This window comes from Phoenix dactylifera, chromosome 11 (genome assembly GCF_009389715.1).
Source record: "Phoenix dactylifera cultivar Barhee BC4 chromosome 11, palm_55x_up_171113_PBpolish2nd_filt_p, whole genome shotgun sequence".
Lineage (NCBI taxonomy): Eukaryota > Viridiplantae > Streptophyta > Magnoliopsida > Arecales > Arecaceae > Phoenix > Phoenix dactylifera.
Window position 1 is genome coordinate 6,527,518 of NC_052402.1, and position 19,890 is coordinate 6,547,407.

Here is a 19,890-nt window from a genome sequence, read left to right on the forward strand (position 1 = left end):
AGAAGTCCTGGCATTTGGGGTCCCTATATTCTTTTCTTTAAGGATTGTGGTCCCTCTATTTGTTTGGATCAAAGAAAAATAATTAATGCAGTAATATGCATATTGCCAATAAAATTAAATATGATGGTTGCGAAAGTGACCAACATATTTAAAATGGTGACATACTATGTTTTCAGAATCAATCCATGTCCCTACATAAATAAGCACATGAGGCTCGGCCGGTGTGGCGAATGATACAATTCTCATAGTCTAGATATAGGACCCCAGATAGAAGGCAGAAGACAAAGATGTGTTGTCATGGTTCAAGGGTGACTGTAGGTATGGACTCAGATGGAGGCACTTAGTATGAGTTGTATTACCAGAGCTGAGGTGTTTCTTAAATGCTTACTCAATATTTGCCCTGTTATTATTCCTTCAAAAGAAAAATACTTGCCATGTTAATAAAATTCTTCAATAATTAGCTTGTTATGCCTGAATAGTTGAAATGTTCATCAAGTACTTAATGAGTCTCAACCTTATCATAAATTATCCATGGCTTACTCATGAAACTTTTGTGGTGCTGAATAAATGATGCCAGACATCATGTTTGTCCTTGCCAGTTTTTATAAATGATGCTGCTCATCATATTTGTCCTTGCTAGTTTTCTTTCTTTTTTCGACACTTCTGCTTGTTCTTTTTGCATGTTTCTGCTAGATATAAAAGTTTTTTCGCATTCTTCAATTAATCGAATAGCATAATGCTCCTAAAATCTCCCCCTGCTCCCTCTCTATTCGAGTAGTGGATTTTGTAAAAAATTCCACTTCGCATTTTTTTTGTGTTGCAAAATTGATTATAAAGTGAATTTTTTAGAAAATCACCTCTGAGTTAAAATAGACTTTTCAAATTTATCGCCAAAATTTCTGCATTTTGCCAAATTCAGTAAATCTGCCTCACCAAATTACTTCTGAAAAACTAGCCATGTCGCCGTGACAAATGAAGAGTTCCCCACATAAAATGAATGACTGATGGAGCTAAGCTGCATATGGGTAAAAATTTCTGTGTCCATACTCCAAAAAAGGAGTTAATTAATAGTAATACAGAGAATACCAGACATAAGCAACACTACAAACCAAGTCAAACATCATAAAAATTAAGTATACAGCCATATATAGACAGCACAAGCATGCATATAAATGGGGCTCCACTTCCTTGTATGGTGTGGATTTATTGACAGATAATGAGGTTGACATTTCATCAACTTAGTCCATATTTTCTGCATCAAAGATGGGACAAAGAGCTGTGGAAATAGTGGGAATTTCTATGTTAGACATAAGACCATGTGAATTAAGTGTAATAACCAGCAAACCTGCCATATGATTGGCTTACCATTAGATATCACCTCTTTTATTTTCCTTGAGATAAAAGACAATGCTTGCTAGGACCTTTGAAAGGCAGCATGTGATCTCGTGATGCTTTCTTTTATTTTCCTTGAGATGGGAATGGCTGAGGAACTTAATGGTTTAATTATCTTATGTTGCCTGGTCTTGGATCCAACAACTAGATGCAATGAAGCAGGGAAAAGATGACAACATCATATTGGCAGTCTCTCAGTGTTGGATCTATTTAGTATATCACAACTGCCAATGTATGTGACCTGTGAATGTTGCTTGTGAAAGATATATACCAAAGAATATGCTCCTCCTGTGAGAACTAATGTTTGTAGCCACTCCTTGTTAAGCCCTCTCATATGTGCTTGACTGTGGCTTGACATGGACATTAACAAAGGAAACAGAAGGTACATAACTCTTCATTTTGTTTTATCCTAAGGAAAGGTTAGGCAAGCTTAATTACTAGAACATATGTAACTTTCAGATAATCAAACTTGCATGAGCAAACTAAATTTGGTGGAATCGTCTGCATCGTAAGAACTGGGACTAAATCACTCTTTGTTGATGTGTTCATGCCTATGCGATCTCGACATACAAAATTTATGCCATCTGGACCCAATTTGGTTCAGCTCAAAGTACCTTCACCTGATACTTAAATTAGCTTAGGATCTATGAAAAGGAATTTCTTACATATCAATAATATGAAACAACATACATACTTGATAGCTGTTTGTTCAGGTAATATATGAAAGAAACTGCTATTCTGACAGGTGATACAACAATGAGTGAAGTGGGGAATTTTTTGCTTGCATTGAAATAGATTTTATGACAAAGATGGATCAGATCAGTTGGAGAAAAAGACCAGGAATTGCAATACATATTAACACCTTTTCTCAGTGGGGAAAAAAAATAATAGTTACCCATCAGTCAAATCTGATCAAATAAGATTAGGCTCAGCTTTGTCGAAGCATCTGTAAAGTAGCATGAAAGCAAGCCTCTGTTTAATTAGTAATCATCTACTCCTGTGGTATGCTAAAACACTAGCATGACAACCAACGCCGACAGGTCTTTGGCCAGAAAAAGATAAATATACAGAAGAATTACCAAACACTGTGTTAGATTAGCAGGCGATCGAAGCTAGTGTTTCCACTTCAGGGACACCAGAAAGACAGCAGGTACATGTGAATAATGTGCATTAGAGTACAACAAGAAAATGGTTTTAGGAATGTTACAACAAGGGCTCTAGAGGATTTTCAGTCATGATAATAAGTGAACTGGTTGTCCTAGTTCAAACTGGAATATAGTGAACCATATTGAACTAGGGCTTGCTGCAGTGGTTACACCCCTTAGCAACCAAATTATATATATATAGATATGAGTTAACCAAATTAAAAATTTCAGTTGGCACCGTTTACTAAACCATTTCAATTTCACCCTTGTGCTCTAATACTAGCACTCATTCTTCATACCTTCTTTATGACAGAAAATAGAAGTTTGTTAAGAATTGGGCTTTTGTAGCTGATATAATGAAACTCATACAGAAGACTCTATTGTCACAGATATTCATGATAAAGAATTACAGATTAACATTAGTTAGTACTTAGTAGTGCTAGATATTACTTATCAAATAAATTTGGTTCCTCAAAAAGATTATTTTAAACATTAGAAATTATTGGTGGACATGGTGTTACTAATAGATACTTTTCAGAAGTCTGGGATGTCGGTTCTCTTAAATCTATGCCCTCCACAGGGAGGACATGAAAAGGGATTTGACCTGACATGAATCATGATGGAAATTGATCGGATTTGAGTTTAAATATCTGTTTGAATCTAGGATAAGCCAGACCTGGACCTGAGTCACCCGACTTAAATCCTTTATAGCCTTTCTTGTGGCTGTAGTTATGGTTAGATATATTCATGCAAAATACTAATTCTATGCTCATATTAAATAAATTCATGTGAACTTGCTTCCATTGTTCGAATTTCTCTCAAGATTAGGCTGCTGGACATCAACTTAATAGTTCGCCAATAGTTTTCATGCAACGGTGGAGACTGAGATGGAAATGTTCTACAACATCAGGCTCTTAGCCTTGATTCATTTGATCCTCAAGTCAGAAACCTTCCTTGAGATGATGTTGATCATCTCATCGAAGAAGGAATGATTGCATGACAAACATTTTTTGTCATTCTGTACTTCCTCTGATCAGCAACATTGGTGATGAATGATCTTAAAAGGTTAGTCCTTCAAGAGATCTCCATATGCTGTTCTGGTTCCTCTGAGTTTTTTTTTTAATGCAATTTATAAATGTATGTCTGGCATTCCTTTTTTTTGCTTTCTGATGCAACAAGATCTTTAACTGAAATCTATGTGCGTAATGAGATCGATTTCAAGTAGCACCCATAAAGCTGACCTCAAATCAATTACAAATTTTTGCTTGTTATTTATTTCTAAGAGAACTTGAGGAAAGTAACAGCAATAATCAGGCATCTGATTTCGCTGGCGTTCCCCTGTTGCATGGAATATAAGAAACAATGACGTGGAAGAAACAAGTGTTTGATTGGTTTTTGTTTCTCTCTACACAGGTATTTACTGCTTTTAGAAAAAGAAATCTATCAAGTTGGTGCCTACTGCCTTCAGGAAACAAAAAAAAGAAAAAAAAATTCTGTCAAGTTGATGAGCAGATTGGTTCATAGGAAAACTATAATCTTGCACTGGAAGTCTGGATGCTTCATAGATTAGTATAGGTTCTTGTAGATATGTTGGGAACCAGGTTGTGATGGTGTTGTTTGTCTACAATAGCCTTGCTCTCAGCACGTAGCGTCCAAGATGTTCTCTGTTTCAGAAAGCAGGGCTTGACTTGTATCACTGTGGTAATTTATTTTTTTTATTTCCTTTTCTGGCTTTGCCATATTTTGTTCTTAGGTGCCATCATTTGAATGAATAAAGTGTCTTTGCTCTTCCATTCAGTTAAGGATCGCAGAAATGCCTTCTCTGCACCACGGTTAGCACTTCTACATTTAAATGGAAAATCTGCATTACTACATGCAAGCAGAATGCCAGTCGTGAGGACTCATGTGGACTCATGCAAACATGTGTTTAATCTCACATCAGCTATGTAAAGAATAGATTTTGGATATTTATATAGCACCCAGAAATCTAAGTAATACCTTTTAGATAAGATCTTAGGTTATTACAAATGGTATCAGAGTGGATACATTGCAGTACGTGTCTATTGAGACCAGCTAGGAACAGATCATGGTGCTTGCAATTAGATTTGAATCGACTTGGACCCTTAGTCTAATTAAAATATCAGGACTTAAACGAAGAGAGTATGTAAGGACTTCCATCTTTACTTGTAGTTGTCTATATATATATTTATTGATATGTCCAACTTTGATGGGTTTGCTTCTCTGATTGCATCCTGCTTACAAGAGAGAATGAAAATGAGGCTACATCTACATCTACCTTGCTTATTGGGCTAACTCTCAATTTAAAATTAGATGTACCAAAATTTGCGTCGTCCAGCCTTTTTCTGATACGCTTTATTCTTAGCTAGGGCAACTTCAAGCATGAGTAATCTGACTCTAAACTCGAAAGAACATCAATAGAAAGAACCACCTACCTTATTGCTCGTATAGCCCGTATTCATGCAAGCATGATCTAGTCCTCTTCCTCTGTTCCCTTGAATCAAAAGTGTACAATTAAAATGGAGGAAGAGAAGACTGGATACATCAACTTGTAATAATACATGACATACTAATTTAAGCTAAAGAAGGACGTAGAATGACGATCCCAACATTTTCTTCTTTTTTTTTTTCCTTGTCACGTACCATTTCATCATATATTTGTGTGTGTGTGTATATATATATATATATATATATATATAGTAGTATTACCGAGCGAGAAGAAGGCATGCACCTAAATCATCTATCCGTCATCTTTGTCTAGGGGCTTAAGCAACAAATACGTGACCCCCATTGAGAGCCACCCTCCGATCAGCACCCTCGTCGCCGACGACCTCACCTGAGACCCACCCAGATAAGCCCCTAGTCCTCCAGACCCGGCCAGAGCAACCGATGTCGCGATAACAAGCACCAAAACCCTTGTCGAATAATGGCTGATGAAAGCGCTCGACAGGAGCGGCACCAGCGAACCAGCCATGAACGCAACCCCGGACGCCGCCGCCGCCTTGGCCGGGTTTGGCAGCGACTCTCCACCATCATCTTTGCCTACTGCTTCCTTGTTTCCAGCTGCTGCAATTGCTCTCATCATTGGCGACCTCCCCAGCGACGGTGATGCAGCTGCTAGTATGGCCGGCGACGGTGGCGGTGGCGGTGGCGGTGGTGGAATGAAGTTTTTAGTAACTGAAGTTATCGTAGGCTGCTCGACTGTCTTCGTTTTTCTTCCTTCCATTTCCATGTCCCTTTGCATCGACACCGACACGAACTCGCCGACGGCCATGCTGAATGCACCAGCGACGGCGCCGGCGACCCCAGAGATGATCATAGACCAGCGATCTTCCTTGGCTGATCCAACTCCAAGCATGAGAGAAGCTGTGGACAGTAGGCCATCACTGGCCCCTAAGATTGCAGCTCGGAGCCACTGAGCTCGCTGCGCTCGTGCTCCCTTCTCGTCGCCGCCATGAGTTTCATCAGGCACCGAGAGCTTATGCTCAAAGCATGCCTTGGCAAGCTCTGCTTCCATGGAGTTGGGAGTGTGGCATTCTGTGGTGGATCACACTCCCCATGCCATATACTTTTAGGACAGCACAAAGACAAACTGAAGTTAAATTGATCTTTGTTCTTTTCCCCCTTTTTTCTCTTCTTTTTGGCTCAAGTGATGGCTAAATATATTACTCTCTGCGTCGGTTCTTCTATATATGTTTGCATAAATGATGGTTGAGATTTTGTTAGAGATTTGATAATTCCTGGGTCGAGAAATTTAAAGCATTTCAGCTGCTCGATAGAGAGTTGGCCGAGTGCTTAGTAGTTTTCGCGTGCGGTTCCAAAAGAGTAGATGAATTCCAAGAAAGCAGCGGAGCATTTCAGCTGCCAAAGATTTTGTTACCTTCTTCAATTATGAGTGGAGTCCGAGAAAGAGTAGTCCCGAGGACCCCATATATATTATCAGACAAAAAGAGAATGACAGACCGAAAGACCATCCAAAATAAATAATTATTATCAGCGTAATTTTAAAAATTATATAACAACTTATATTATCTATAATATTTTTTTTAGCATGATTATATATCATGATATATTATTTTTTTATATAAAATTTATATATATATAACTTTCGAGATGTATCGAATGTAACAGGGCAGAGAAATAAAATCATTTTTTTCTTTCTTTTTTCTCTTGTTTTTCTCTTTTTCTATGAATATTTTAACAGATTATTTTATTACTTTTGTAGAATAATAAAAAATATCTTGGGATACCCATAAGTGTGCACCAAAAAATTCTTAAGCCCATCAAATGCTGACATGGCAGCTCCATACAACCATTTCTGTGTATCACACCAATCCTTTCCTATGTACTAAGTAGGCACTCTATATAGCATTACTTTTGAAACAGTTGATGGTATTTCCAATATTATTCTATAATAAAAAAAAATGATGAAATTATAACATAACCTATCAAAGATAAAACATAGCATTCATGCTTGAGATTTCTCAATGATAGATCGATAAGATTGTGGCATAAGCTACCTAAGGGGACATAAAGTAATTATTAGTACTAGTGATTTTTTCGTCTGATCTGGTTATGAAAGGTGCTGAGAGACTGAAGTTTTCTTGTGTCAAGAGTGAAAGCAATGGCATAGGAGTTGTTGTTGCTGTTTTGTCCATATTATGTATAATATTTAGTCCCTTTACTCCTGCTGCGGTGTTTCATAGGTGGAAGGTCTAATTACAGAGGGTGTGACACACCAACTGCATGCATATATCACATCCACAATAGAGGCTTCAATCACTGGGACATACAGGAGTGGGATAAATAGCTCAATGAAGTAAAATGCTATATTCACACATAAATAGCTCTAACTACTAGTATTCAACACATAAAGCTCATGATTGAGGAAGCATGAATAACTATGATTTTCTTATTAATTACTAAAACCTTTTTGGCTGCTAGGGTTTTTTTTTTTTTTTTGAACTTTTTTGCTGCTATGTAACTTTAAAATAGACATACTACTTTTTGGTCACTATGAAAGATAGGAGCATGCATGAAGTGTTTGGAAGAAAGATATGAGAGAGAGAGAGAGAAGGGATGCCAAGTGCGGATGTGTAAGCAGGTGGCCATGGTGAACAATGGAGGTGATGGAACCTCATATTGCATCATAACAAGTTAAACAGCAGAGATGAGTTCTTTTCTTGAAAAATAAGGAGAATACATTGAGAAAGGAATTAGAGGATTTAAAACGCCTGTTAATATTGCAAATCATAAAATGTCAACATTTTATTATGTTTTGGTGCTTATAATCAAGTCCAGGCCAGTTTAGGTAGTTAACTGATCCTAAATGATGTTTAATTCCATACCTCGGGAGACGTAAGACGTTTGGTGTTCTAAATTATATTGAAAAATCCTTTCATTAGGCATAGGAGTTCCAGCTTGATGTATTTTTCCCTTTTTTTTTCTTATAAATCCTTTCAAAAATCCTTCATAGACGCTATGACTCCAACCCACATGCTACATGAGTACATGTTTAGGATTCAAGCTGGAATTGAAGATTTGACAATAGAGATTTTGTGTACCAAGTGAGAGCTAGATTAATCAATCAATCTTATATTAATCTGAAGCATAATAAATAATGATAAAATGTGAAGGAAAATCCGTCACAAAAAGTTCTTTGGCTTGGCAACTTAGCATTCTATCATCCACCATGGATCACACTAATATCCGCAAGCAACGCCAATACTTCCATGCATTGCAGCATAACCTAATATCAATCATCATCTCCACAATGCACCAACCAAAAAAATCATCAGCTCCTTAATCCACCGAATTGGCTTCGCAACAATTACATGATGCTGAGCAAGAAATTGGCTGATTTATCGGAGTCCACATGCCCAAATCGACGACGATGACAAGATTCAATGAAAGGGAGCAAAGAAATTATAATACAAGTATATCTTCATTGGCATCACAACCAAAGATCTAATGCTATGGGCAAAGAATATGATTCAGAGATTCCACACTAGTAGTTGAACTCAAGACTTGCAATCCTAGTCTTCTAATGCTGAACCTATTTTCAGCTCTCCTCTTGTTGTTATTAAAGCCAGAGAGCTCTTTCTGGGAAAAAAGAGAGACAATACCAAGCCTGGCTGCATTCTAGACTTTTATTGTAATCAAGGTTGCTAACCTTGGCTAGAACCATTAAAGGACTCTGCTGCTTCTCAAAACTAGGAAGTAGCATCATTTAGCAATCGAGGCAATAATCTAATTCCACTCCAAAACAAAAAAAAATGTAAATAAATAAAATAAAAAATATATAAAAAATACAAAGTTTTTCTCTTCCTAGATTGGCAAACCCTATCCATCATTTCATCTCGATCTAAATAAATAATTATTTTAATTTAATAAACAAATAAATAAATAATCTAATTTTTATGAATTAAAGTGAGAAGCCCCCTTTCTCGCCCCTTTCCATCACCGCCTTCGCATAATTATAGCTTAATCATGTACGAAATTATTGATATTAATCATCTAAAGAGAGTTAACACGCCAAAAAATCGGCAAACCAACTGCTAATATTTATAGATCAGCTTCTTGTCAAAGATAACATACAATAAGAAGAAACAGAGATCATTAATTTCGTTTTATAGACGGACGGTAGGGGATGGATGGAGGAGGAGGAGGCGATCGATGGAAGAGATCTGATCTGATCATGATCAGTCCTCGTAGACGCGGCACTCGTCGGTCTCCGGGTTGTCCTGGCAGAAGGACTCGAGGGGGTCCCGATCGCTCTCCGCCAGCCGGCGGCGGAGGTGGGCCATGGCCTGGCTGACCTCCTCCACCTCGTCCCACGCCACCTTGCACCCATCCGAACCCTTCCCCTCCTCCCCCTCGCACGCCGCCTTCGCCTCCTCCACCTTCCTCTCTATCATCCCCGCCAGCTTCTCCTCCCGCATCACCGTCCCCTTGTATTTCTTCCTCGCCGCCGACGCCGCCACCGCCACCGCCGATCCCCTCCTCCCCTGCCACCACCGACTCGCCGGAATCGAGACGATCGCCGCCACCGGATCTCGATGGGATCGCGATCGGAGGCCGCTCGAAGAAGGAAGGGGGAGCGAGGAGAGCGAGAGAGAGGACGAGGACGCCATTGATTGGATCGAGATCCGGGCAAACAAACCCCAGAGGAAGAGCGGAAGGTATTTATTTTTCTCGAGGGGGGAGTCGCTATCGCAATCCCCTTCCCCTCTTTCTTTCTTGTTCTTTCGTGGGCTTTGTTTGGACTCTGGAGTTATCCAGAGAGCGGAGGAGAGACTCGTAACTTCACCTGGGGGTCATGTCATTATAATAATAGATACCGGAATTTTTACTCATCTTAAACTAAATACATATCTCAATTTCCTAAGATTGCGTGTGGTGGTGTCGATAGATTTTGGAGATGTCGCCGTTTCATGCGATACCCCTTTTTTCTTTTTTTTTCTTTTTTAGGTGAAAAATAGGAGGGGAGGGGGGAGAGACGAACCTCACCCGCGTAGTAGCCTTCACTAGGCCCCCCTTCTACCAGAAAATGCTCGATGCAGGCTGCAAGTTTCCGCATACCCTCTCCGACTCGTGGGCTCCTCTTATTGGACTCATCATCCATATGTGAGTACGTCACTCCAGCGCCCTCTCGATACCAGCAGACCAGTAGCGCTCTCACTGGCAGCATCCAAGTATGAGGCTTTCGGTTTCTAAATTTAATCGACACCTGCGCGTTTTGAACCTGGACCATCCCAATGGAAGCCAACACCCGTTCCATCAGTGCTACCATCTTGGTGGCTACTTTTTTTTTTTTTCTCCAGTACATTCAATTTTAGAGAGAGAGAGAGAAAGTGTATTGGATTTCTTGATGATTTAATTTTTATTATAAGAATAAAATTAATTTTTTAGTTTTAGGTATGTTTAAAGTAGAGCTAAATCAGATATGGAGCTTAAATTCTATTCATTTTTATGAAGTGAGTTTATTTTTCCATGTAGCACACAGTTTGCAGTATAAAAATGTATATTTACATTAAATTTAAGAAAAATTGTTTGAGGCCAAACCTCCGTACCAAAAGTTGAAAAAAGAAAAAAGAAAGAAATGAGACAACATTCTAGTTGTGCAGAGCTTTTGCCAAGTGCCACACGGCATGGATGTTTCTTTTGAGGCCATGGTTGGGATGCATAGTAACATCCTGAGTCTAGTATCACCATTCCGATTCAAGAAGAACAGTGGCTCAGAGACCTTAAAAAAAAAAAAAAAGAGGCAGCTCATCTTGCCTCCGGCGAGCTCCTCCGGCATCATGTTATGAGGTAGAAAACCAATTAACAATTGATAGTTTATAATTTACGGGATGCACGCCACTCATTGAATCCATCTGATTTCATGACGAATATAATAAAAGAAGGTTGCATTATTATGTTGTCGAGGTAGCACATAAACCTTAACACCCTCAAGAAACGATGTACCAAAAACGACAAGCTGCTTGTGGCCAATTCATGGCTGCTATTGCTCTTGGAAACCCAGGCAAGAAGATATTGAAAAAGAAAGGGAAATGGTGATGAGATTAAGTTGACTAGTGGATGCAGATTTACCTAAGGAAGCTGGGAATTAATCAAGGAGGACAGCCATGTGGAGCTAAGGTCCAATCATCTTCCCCATATATCTTCAATCATTTCTTATCTTAATCATTTAAATTTTTAATGGAGATTACAAGAACTTGTTTGCAAGGTTGCAATTGTTGGGAAAACAATAAACCTAGTGGTTTATTTTTGTGATTTAGGCAACAAGACAAACAGGAAAAGATTAAGGGCTGCACCATAACCCACAAGAACAATTTGTTATTTATAACTATTTTATTAAGTTTATTTTTTTTTTAACTTGCATATTTCTGTTTTACAAAATATAAGATTAATAAAACACAGTGCTGCTTCCCAAACCACTCATCTATTTGCTAAGAGCACTAGGATGATAGCGGGTCCATGTACCAACCCACCAATTACTGCTGCACTGATGGAATAGAAGGAAATGGTAAAGCTTTTTTATAAAATATTTTGATTACTAAAAATATTTTTAAATAATCCACAAAATATATATAAAAAAAAGTCAAAGTTCTAGAAAATATTAAGAAACACAAATAAAATCAGACAATAACATCAAGCGAAGGTTATTCAATCACAAAATACTTTCATAAGATAACTTCGAAAACTTTAATGGACTCGCCGAGTTTATGATTTGGATCACTTTTCCAACCTCTAAAAGAGCAAAAAAAAAAGAGAAAATCCAGAACCGGTGCAACCTCAATAATGGAGTCCAAAATCAATCTAAGCCCGACTCATTTCCATTGTTGGATTGGATCAGGTAGAAGACTTATATTATTACCATCTGTAAGTTCTTCACTTTTTCAAAAGAAATAAGGTTAAAAAGAATAGCCTATGCAGAATACAAATCATTAAAAAGCATGAATAGCTTTGTAGTAGCGGACTGTATCCTAGATATACACATTTATAACACGTTAGTATTATCAACAACTTACTCTCCATAAGATTAGTCAACCAACTTAAATTTGAATAGACTGGAGTCCTAGTCTCAGGTCTACTTGATTATCAGGCCTCATATAATTCATATCAAATTCAGATTCAGAAGCGGTCAATTTTTTTAGAAAAATATATATAAGCCTGACTTAAATGACTTTGCATGGATCACGCCAGGTTATATCATATTGGTTTCAGGTCAGAATGGAAATGGTCTATCCACTTGCAAACTCAACTTCTAAGTCATGCCAGGTTCTTGACTCGACCAAAATGGTGCTCTAAATGAGGCTTCAGCTTGCAAAAGTGCTTGGTGTCCCAAGGTTTCCAGGTTCTAGATTTCTTTTTTATTAAAAAATGGGTCATGAAATCAGACAAGATAATGGAACGCAGATGGAGTCATTAGAAAAAGACAAAGCAGATTACCAGTCCATAAAGATAGTCGCTCCAAAATATTCAGAGAGACAAAAAAGGGGTCTGATTCCGATCCATGACGGCCAACAACAGATCATTGTAGGTCATCTATGAGAAAAATCGGCACTTGATTGCTGTTATTGTAGTGGGTCAGTTATAGTTTGAGCATCCTCAACCTGTATGCAGTCAATAATGTAGAATCATATAGGAATAAACAGGATTTTAAAAACAAAAATGAAAAAATGTTATTTAACATTGTATGGAATAAATGGGAATCTTGTACTTACAACAAAAAATGCTAGGGCTCCGGTTGTATAAATCTTCCCAAGAGATTATACAACATACATTAACATATCGATCTATCTTCTACACTTGGAGATGACATTAAAAACTTTTGCAGCAGTAAACTTCATAACACACAAGAAAGTAAATAAATAAATAAAGCACATCAGTATCACAAGATAACTACTCCGTCTGAATAGCAGTTATGCCCTCAAGAGCGGAGCCATGGTCCATGGATTGCAAATCCAACTCTTCATCAGAATCGATCACTTCTTCAAAGTCATAGTAGGCATTTGCCTGCATAACATCCCATTGTTTTAAACTTCTTGAAGGAAAACAAATTATATGCAAGGTGGAGTAAAAGAAGGGATGTAGTACATTGGTTTCGAAATGAGAAATCACACAAGAATGAAACAATTTTCTCTTGCTACAGCCCGCAAAAATTTATTTGACAATAGCATTAGACAAACAGAAGTTTTACCAAGCAAGGCTTCCCTATGTTGTTTTTCATCCCTAAAGAATCAAGTTCGGCACAACTCACTGCTTTTATGATGAGAGCATAGAATTTCAGCCAACAATATGGAGCTATGATGAATAAAAACAAAGTAAATGCTTTTATCTTGTAGTTAGGTAACAAATACCCTCCTGTTAGTATAATAAATCCCCAAATAAATGCAATACATAGAACAAACTAGAAGCACTACAAAAAAAAAATGAAAACCTAATATTCTGTTTTTCACTGGATTACGTACTGACCTTGAAAGAAGCAGTGATTTACCTGTGGCCTCGGTTTTATGGCTTCAAAAGTATGGAATTCAGGAGAAGTAAAATCGGGTGCTTGTAGCACAATATATGCACCACGATTGTTGAATCGTTCTTCCGTAGCCTGCATTAGTGATGATATATAGCACATTTCAGAAACCATAAGAAATATATATCACAAGAGGTCGACACTGAGGATTATAATCAAGTGTCTCATGCAGATCATATGCTCTTACATTAAAAAAGAAAGGTGGTTTCTGTTGATGAGTTTAGTTAACAGATGCTGCAGAGTTGGATTTCACAACACCAAGATGAAATCAATAGTTCAGATGTTAGGTATATAGATATAGAAGGTCATGAAAGTAGTAAAAGATGCATTACTGAAGGCAAGTATTAATTATAAACTACTCCGTAGCAATAAAAGATCACCACAGAAAGAACTACAGCATTTCTGCAGCTCATGGTGTTAAAATCCTGTTTAAATTGTATTAAGATATCTTTTGACAATAATTCAAGTTTAACAAATAAAATAATAAAACAACAAAATATATTTGACTAGGAATGAAAAATATATATTAGTACAGATTAATTATAGACACTAGCTAATCTTCCACAATATCAAGGAATTGGATTTGATGAAGATGATTGAGCGTGGCTGACAAGTTTCCTTGTTATTAGAGGTTGAATATTGGCATTGAATTATACAATAATTAAGACACTGCATCCCTGGGAACATAGTCGTAGTTAAAGCTGGCTCCTCCACAGGGAAGGAGAAAATCTCGAATGTGGCAGCACAAAGAAATCATCAAAAGCCTAACTTATTTGATCTACATGTCTGGGATTTGCCAGTTATTATTTGGGGATGAAGCGGGCATGTGTGAGGCCTTCTGTACCCATTTAATGTAAGTCTCCGCATAAATGAGTGGATAAGAGGCTATAACTCAAACAACATTACATAGGGCTAACGCAAAGGTATACATACAAAAATGAAGTGGGTTTTAGTGAAGTTCCAATTATCGAAAAAAAGTAATACACTATGTCACCATTAATTCCTCACCAGAAACAGAAAGTCGACAGATAAACTCAACATTAGAAAATCATAACACAATTGCTAGAGTATGGATATTGTTGATGCAAGTTTAATTATTTATGCATGGGTTCTCTTTATAGGCAGTCATCTCCATGGACATGGCAATAAGCAGATCAGTGTTCTTAAAGCAAGTGCAAAGAATTCTGTAACATGTCTGTCTGTTGCCTAGTCTATAAATGAGTCACTACAGAACTTTCTCAAAAAAGGATTAGACCAGACGACCCTAATTGAAAAAAGAGTCAATAAGACCTTCCTTTTTTCTTTTTCTCTCTCTTTTTGCGCACGCGCGCACGTGTGTGCTGGGGTGCCCTTGGGGGAGGGGGGAAGCGATAATTTAATAACAGCTGTAGGGACAAGCATGGTAAGTTACAAAGTCTAGAAGATAATCCTTCGCATTACATGTTTAAGTGTTTAAATAAAAGATTAATTAAATGTAAAGGGTAAAAAGAAACCTGAAATTGGGGGTAGTCAGGAGCACTAAAAAGGGTAATAAGCTTTCCTGATTCCACTGTATGATCTATTGTATAGCCATCATTCATTGCAGTAAGATCATGCCGTTTATCCCTTGCATCAGGGCCTTCATGTGACCTGATAATCAACTATAGTTCCAAAACAGACAAGATCTCAGAAAATTCCACTTGCAAATATAACATATCTTTATAAATTAAAACTCCAAAATATGGGATGATGCAAAACCAAAGAAGCAATCCAACCATAACAAAAATCCTGACGATAATTTTTCCAAGAGAAATCTGATCATAGTTGTTGGCATTTTTCTAATTAATGAAAACAATGTCTCAACCTTATATCATTGGTAGATTATTATTTTAAGAAAAAAAAGAATATGAAAAGATAGAAACATATCTGAAGAAGTTTTTGGGCTCTATTCTAATTATTCCCATAGGGAACTAGAATTAAAATACAATTGTACTTTAACTAGGTAAGGGTATCAAAATACAAGGTTGCCTCAGTTTATGTAGTCTATACTTGTGTTTCATTTAATGATAAGACATAACAATCTGATGTTTGCAGAAATGTGTCCACATGGTTAACTACTTGGTGTAACTCAAAAGGAAAGCTTTCGCTGGTTGCAATAATGCAAAGATGATAGCATTTCAGGCAAGAACGCATATAAATATTCCAAGATCAAGCCACACCCCCTCACATATTATATGAGATACAATTGATGTGAATTTTTCATATATGCTCCCACGTGCACTGCAGGCACCAATCACTCCCACAAGCTTAGGACAAGTCATTTTTGGCCTCACTTCTGCCCCAATATCAATGTTAATATGCATATCCTGAACTAATAAAGACTTACTAGGATCAAAGAAGAATTTTGCAAGCAAATATGAGATGCTACTCCAAGCAAACTTCTTGAAGCACAAAGCAATAGAAATTAACAAAAGCAGACAGCTTCTAACTTTGAAATTTCACTGCAGGTTATGTGCTTCGTAACATATGAGGATCTAAGATTGATAACAGACAAGGTGGCATATTACAACCCGCCCCCACCCCCCACCCCCCCAAAACAAAAAAAGAAGAAGACAAAAACACTATATAACATATGCTGTCAAATGAAAAGTTTTACTCTATCATTGAGAATATTTGTGTCAAAAATCAATGTAAAACTCATTTAAAGTTTGTGATTCATCATCTAATAAAAATTGGGGGGAATCCCCAAATATATCATAAGATGCACATGATCGTAAAGAAAGGAAAACAAAACATATCTGAAAAAGGTAATGCAAACCTTTAGATTATATTTTTTAAGGAACTCTTCAGTGCAATCAGGTCCCCATAACAAACCAATTCCTCTCTCTTCATTTGGAGAAATCCCTGGCTTTAGTGAAGGATCAGACCACAGTACATCACCAGGTATCAAGTTCGAACCCTCCCATGGAGGATCAAGAACTGTTCGCCTTGCATTTTGTAACTCCTCCAAGGAACCAAGCTTTAGCAAGTTTGTGTTAACATTGGTGACTATCTTACGGCCCTTTTTTCCTTTTGATCTCTTTGATGAAGCAATATTCATGCTGCGAAAAAGTCCTCCATGAGCAGTATATACACATCCTGCTATAATGGATGCCAAAGGAAGACCTTCAAAACATCTTAAACACTTTCGATAGACTTGTTGGCCTTGATCTCCATATTTAACCATTACCTCTTTCTCAAATCCATAAACAGATGTGCAGTACTTGGATTCGTGATTACCACGGAGGAGAAATACTCGATGTGGTAAAAAAATCTAGAAGTCAGGAAGAAACATGTCAATGTACAGTACAAAGCTAACTAGTAACAGGTAATAACTATTCTTAATGATGTACAAATTGATAATATAAATGAAAACATAGTGTATAATTACCCATTGCATATGTGTAAGGTCGTGAACTACGTTGGATAATATTAATCCAACTGAGTAGAGAGTTATATGTGTGTGCGAGCACGTGTGTATACGAATATATTCCATATAGAAAAAATTAGCTACCTTAACTTTTAGGCTGATGTCTGAGCTCAAATGCACTCCCACCCCCACCTGGCCCCGCAATCAACAAACATGCACACACACACGAACACAATAAAAACACCCACCTTCCGATGTGCATGCTTACTATTGCTCACTTGGACTCATACAAAAAAATTGTCATGCCATTCTTGCACTTCTGAGTTGTTTCATCAATATAATGAATGGAGTTTAAGATTTAAATGCAGAGAACTGGAGTATTAATTAAGCCATTGGGCTTGGTTCTAATAGTTTGAACACCTCTTCTCATTGTATGCTTTGTGGAGAGGTTCTGGTTTTGAATCCAAAAAGTGACATTTCCAACATATTTCTTCAAAAACAGCTGGAAATACCTATCTAGTTCTAGTTTCAAGTGCCACAGATATTATCAGATAGGTTCTTATGTCATGATCAATTTAGACAGTTTTAAAAGTTGCTTAACAAAATTTGTGGCCGATTGGTTAATTGAAGTTTGCTCACAGAGTTTCGGTTATGCAAATTGGAGTTCACAGTGTTTAGGACTAGTGCATGTTTTGCTGCATTGCTGGATCTAGTGTGCCCTAAATTTTGCTAATTTCAGATTCCAAATATTAGGTAATAAGAAGCCATTTGGGTGAAAGATCTTGGATTCACAGTTCACATACTTCAGGGTCTGAAACAGGGAAAGATATTCAATGCTTTAGCTTGTCAACACCTGGCTCACTCAGCACTAAGCTTTTTATGTCTTAGAGGTTGTGTTTGAGTTATCAAGGATAGCACGAACATTTCTAGCTCTTAAGGTTCAGATTCTACAACTTGCCAAGATCTAGTATATTATATGAAGAGCACTCGAGAGCGATCTTTTTGGTGTCGTCTTGAGTATGAACGTCAGTTTACATATAGTTCAGCCGCCTACAAATTAAAACCTTTTCTTTGAAGCAAAGAAGTAAAACCCATTTAAAAGAAATTTCGAGCACAGACTCAAATCAACCCTCCTGACATATTTTTCAGATCGGTGTCCATCCAAGCATACTAAGTAAACATTTCCAACAAGTAAATCACCTTAAAATCACTAGTTTTTTCAAACTGAACAGGAGGAGAGAACGAGACGTCAAAACTTCGATCTTTGGAAGCAAAATTCAATGTTTGGAGGTATCTACAAAGAGCAAGGAGAGAAAGAAGCAAAGAGAAGACCTTCCAAGCCAGCAAGAGGACGAAAGTCTCCAAGCCCCAGGCACCCCGATCCACATAGTCTCCATTAAACACAAAGAAGCGATCTTCCGAGGGAAATCCAGCATCCTCCAGCAAGAAGATCACATCATGAAGCTGACCATGAACGTCGCCGACAACGACGACGCTGCAGGGTTCGTCGCCGACGTCGACGGTTACGCAGTTGCGCTCCTTGTGGAGGAGGTTGGAGGCGGCGAGTACGAGGCGGTGGAAGACGGGGAAGGGGAGGACGGAGGGGAGACCGGAGGGCGGGAGGTGGCGGGAGGCCCAGTCGAGGGCGGCGGTGAGGGCCCGGATCCACTCGACGGTCAGGATTCCATCGGAAGGCCAGGAGAGGGCGATCTCCGGGGTGGAGGCAGGAGATGGGGTCGTGGCTTCGGTTGCCGAGGACGAGAGATCGGGATTCGAAATTTCCTTCGCGGACATGGACGGGGTAGGGAGGGGGTTTGGAGGCGGGGGAGATGGAGAGGAGGGATTGGGAGTTCGTGTCAGAAGATATGGAGCTGATGAAAAGAAAACTAGGGTTTCGTGTTTGAATCTTGGGAAGATCCAGGGCAGATGCATGCGGCAATCGCCTTGGTTAATTAAAATTAAAATCAATCAATAGAAATTTATGTTATTTCCCCAGCAACAAATTTTTTTAATCAAGAAAAATAAAAATTTATGGTGCTGCCGGGTCAAGTGGTTAAGAGATTGACGTCAAGATTAGAAATTTCTTTTGATCCCTGAGAGATGTAACCATCGCGGCACACAAAGATATTAGTGGACTTCGAGCTAGAGATCTAAAGATAGATTTCATCATAGTGGATCCGAGTCATAGAAAGTCTCATTTACATTACCTAGTTATTTTTAAGATTTGTTGATGAGTCATGCGAGCTGATATATTTATTCAAGAATTGTGTATGGCAATCAATACAAAAAGAAAAAAGAAAAAAAGCTATATTGTAGAAAAAAAAGGAGAAAAAAATTATTGAGAAATATGAGAAATGATGGACATATATTTTATAAAGCAAAATAAATGGTGAACATAGGTAGGTGAAGCAACAAAGGTGCTTCATTTATGGTTAGAATTTCTTAAGGTAGCAAAAGTTAGAGAGGATAGAAACATGGATGGTTTGAAATGAAAAGTCTACAAGGGTTTGTAAAAATTTCTATTTTTCTTTTTTTTAAAAAAACTTTTGCGGGCTTTTCATATAGTACATGTACGAATACACCCAATAAAATTAGAAAACAAAAGACTACGGAGTGCCCGAGACAACTCCCTCTCACCAGCCCATAAGGTGCTCCCAGAATGACTAGCCACATAAGCGGCCACCCAATCCGCAGCACTGTTGGCCTCTCTGAAATCATGCTTGGCTTGAAAAACCCACTATCCCTTGCCATCATCCAGATGTCTCGGAGCAAAGGGTGGTCCAAGCCCACACCCCTCGAACCCTCTTGGATTCAACTGATCATCGTGGCCGAGTCACCTTCTAAGATAACCAAGCTAGCCTGTAGCACTCGTTGCGCATGTCGAAGCCTCGCCCAGGCTGCCCTCAACT

At 38.1% G+C, this 19,890-nt stretch overlaps 3 protein-coding genes across 3 annotated transcripts; all 3 read right to left on the reverse strand.

Annotated features, from left to right (window-relative positions):
• Positions 1-5,295: 5,295 nt before the first annotated feature.
• Positions 5,296-6,072, reverse strand: LOC103713889 (vacuolar iron transporter homolog 2-like). Its single transcript, XM_008800941.2, has one exon. The coding sequence runs from the start codon at positions 6,070-6,072 to the stop codon at positions 5,296-5,298; it is 777 nt and encodes a 258-aa protein (XP_008799163.2).
• A 2,984-nt stretch (positions 6,073-9,056) lies between these two features.
• Positions 9,057-9,803, reverse strand: LOC103713871 (calvin cycle protein CP12-3, chloroplastic). The gene has a single exon (XM_008800919.4). It carries the CDS (start codon positions 9,686-9,688, stop codon positions 9,257-9,259), a length of 432 nt encoding a protein of 143 aa, XP_008799141.1. The 5' UTR covers positions 9,689-9,803; the 3' UTR covers positions 9,057-9,256.
• A 2,917-nt stretch (positions 9,804-12,720) lies between these two features.
• Positions 12,721-18,984, reverse strand: LOC103713870 (serine/threonine-protein phosphatase 7). The gene is made up of 5 exons (XM_008800918.4): positions 18,314-18,984; positions 16,391-16,885; positions 15,087-15,233; positions 13,561-13,668; positions 12,721-13,079 (listed from the first exon to the last, which is right to left on the reverse strand). Exons 1-5 carry the CDS (start codon positions 18,911-18,913, stop codon positions 12,966-12,968), a joined length of 1,464 nt encoding a protein of 487 aa, XP_008799140.1. The 5' UTR covers positions 18,914-18,984; the 3' UTR covers positions 12,721-12,965.
• Between the last annotated feature and the right edge of the window lie 906 nt (positions 18,985-19,890).